The sequence below is a fragment of the Panthera tigris genome (assembly GCF_018350195.1).
Source record: "Panthera tigris isolate Pti1 chromosome A3 unlocalized genomic scaffold, P.tigris_Pti1_mat1.1 chrA3_random_Un_scaffold_61, whole genome shotgun sequence".
NCBI lineage: Eukaryota > Metazoa > Chordata > Mammalia > Carnivora > Felidae > Panthera > Panthera tigris.
Genome location: NW_024962147.1, coordinates 240,540 through 243,225, shown reverse-complemented (window position 1 = coordinate 243,225; position 2,686 = coordinate 240,540). Strand labels below are relative to the sequence as shown.

Sequence of the window (2,686 nt, the reverse complement as noted above, 5' to 3'; positions counted from 1 at the left end):
GGTCCTCTTCAACATTGTTGTTAGATCCTTTGAATACAAGAAAACTAGGCTCTGCCACTATGTTGGATTCCCATCAACAGAAATACGATATAATTTACATTTTATCCTAAGCTTCCACGAGGGGTAAATTCATGTATGCTACTGTGGCCCTTCATCCCCAAATCATTTTTTTCAATACAAACGTATACCCCTCTGTGTGCACCACTGGGACACTTACATCAAACTCATTCAGGACTGCAGCCAGCTCACCGATGCCTGTGTGGCCTTTGGCTTCATCGGTGGGCGAGGTAGCTTGAGCAGCATTGGAGATGCCAGCAATGGCTTCCTGGACTTGTTTAAACACATAATCTCGGTTGGCTCTGGTGGCAGCAACATCTGGGTGGCGGAGAAGCGCTTGGGAGGCTGTGTACAGCATTGTGGCATTCTTCTTTAGAGCCCCTCGGGCGGCTGCCATCTCATTCCGACAGTGAGGGTCCTTCAGCTCCTGTGTGTGCAAAACATGAAACCTGTCACATCCATGGAGTTTGCCATGGAAACGTTTGTTATTGAACTCTGAGTCAGACGCACCGAACTCCACTGAATTTTGTAAACCATCTACCTTCCCTTGTCCTCTCTCTAGCTGCCAGGACTTTGTGTATGGTGTTCTTTCCATATGAAATACTGGAGTACCCCTCTTCTACCCAACCCTTTCACTCAACATGGCCCATCTTCCTGGAACCTATTCCATCCAGCTCTCTAGGCGATGTCTCCTTCTATCTGCTCCCACAAGCCCCTATCCCCTCCTATCATCAATACTTATTATACTGTACTGGAGTTACATATTTAAGCATGTGTCCCTCCTGTGTTGTATCTCTTGAGAGCAGGAAACCCGATCTTGTTTAGTGGCCCTTTACTTATTAGCAAATGTTTGGCCTATAAAAGGCACTCAAATATTGCTGGGGAAAATGTAAAAACCAAGATACAGACAAGTAGCCTGCATGGATAGGAGTTAGTTAAGCAGCAGAGGAAAACCCAGACTTCAGTCTTATGATATTGCTTGCCCCTATAGTCAATGACAATTACAAACATGGGAAATCAAACTCTTCTGATTTTTGCTTAGTGCATATCTGCCACTTCATTTTCAGGTTCGGACTAGGGTTCATTTCATTTTATTTTTTTAAAGCTATCTTTAATGGCAGCTCGATCACTGAGTTTAGGGAATAAAAATAGATCAAAGGTGATGTGTCTTCCTTGTTTGGGCTGTCAAAATACTACTACCTGGGAATCTCTTGATCTTCAGCTTTAAGAGCATTGTTAAGAAAATGTTCACATCATTTACAGAAATGTTAAAGGCAGCGCTGCTCTCTGAGGCCATGTACGATTGCCAGCTGAGGATCTCAGAGAAATTTTTCCAGTTTCAAAACATCATTGAAGGTTACTTGAATCACTGGGGTTCAGTTTTTATTTGTTTATTCAGTATGTGTTATATGAATGACCTGGCAACAATTGTATCTTTTCTTTTGTGTGTCAAAAGAACTCTGAGACAAGCACAATGGATTGGTTATCTAGGATTGTCAAGGCAGATTGACAAGTAATAATTAACTGAACCATCTATCCTCTTTTGCTTATGCACTAAAGAATTTAGCCCGCCAACATGATTTCTAGTTTGAGGGCATTTCTTTTTGGTCCTAAACATGAACACCAATAGGTAACCAACACATGTGTGTACTTTCTATGCCAGATAATTATCTAGGCATTCAAAGTAAAAGGTTTCTCCTGACTAGTCATGAAGAGCCTTTTAACCTCCAGAACTCTGGTCCAGAAATTGCATATTATATTACTGGGTACCTACACTTAAAAAAGGAAGAGATGGAAGGGGGATTCTCTCTATAAAAACACTTGAGGAAACATTCCTTACTTACATTTAAAAAACCCTGAAAACAATCTAAATGTTAAATTATGAAGAATTGGGGGCGCCTGGGTGGCTCAGTCAGTTGAGCGGGGGACTTTGGCTCAGGTCATGATCTCGTGCTCCCTGAGTTTGAGCCCCACGTCGGGCTCTGTGCTGACAGCTCAGAGCCTGGAGCCTGTTTTGGATTCTGTGTCTCCCTCTCTCTGATCCTCCCCCGTTCATGCTCTGTCTCTTGCTGTGTTGATTATTATCAAGCTTTGTAATACGGCTTAAAGTCTGGGATTGTGAAGCCTCCAGCTTTGGTTTTCTTTCTTTCTTTTTTTTTGTTTGTAAAATTGTCCCCCAGTCAAAATCTTTGTTGATTCTTTTTTAAAGTGTCTTTCAAAGGACTTAATTTTAATAAAGTCCAATTTATTATTCTTTTATGGACATTTATTTTGGTGTCATATCTTTAAAAATGTTTTTATAACCTAGAGTTAAAACATTTGTCATGGCTTTTATTTATTTTGTTTGGAGGTTTTATCGTTGTAGTTTTTCTTAATATGAGATTTATTGTCACATTGGTTTCCTTTTTCAACACTTCTTTGGCTATTTGGATTCTTTTGTGTTTCCATGCACATTTTATGATAGCTTGCTCTAGCTCTGTGAAGAATGCTGGTGTTATTTTGATGGGATTGCATTTAATGTGAGGATGGCTTTGGGTAGTATCTACATTTTAACAATATTTGTTCTTCCAACCCATGGACATGGAATAATTTTTCCATTTCCATTATTTCATGGAATAATTCTTCCATT

At 40.2% G+C, this 2,686-nt stretch overlaps 1 protein-coding gene across 1 annotated transcript; it reads right to left on the bottom strand.

Annotated features, from left to right (window-relative positions):
- Positions 1 to 217: 217 nt before the first annotated feature.
- LOC122236189 (catenin alpha-2-like) lies at positions 218 to 785 on the bottom strand (the record flags this gene model as incomplete). Its single annotated transcript, XM_042977081.1, has 2 exons — positions 568 to 785; positions 218 to 484 (listed from the first exon to the last, which is right to left on the bottom strand). Coding segments are annotated over exons 1-2 (294 nt in total), but the record flags the coding sequence as incomplete, so codon positions are not given.
- Positions 786 to 2,686: the final 1,901 nt, after the last annotated feature.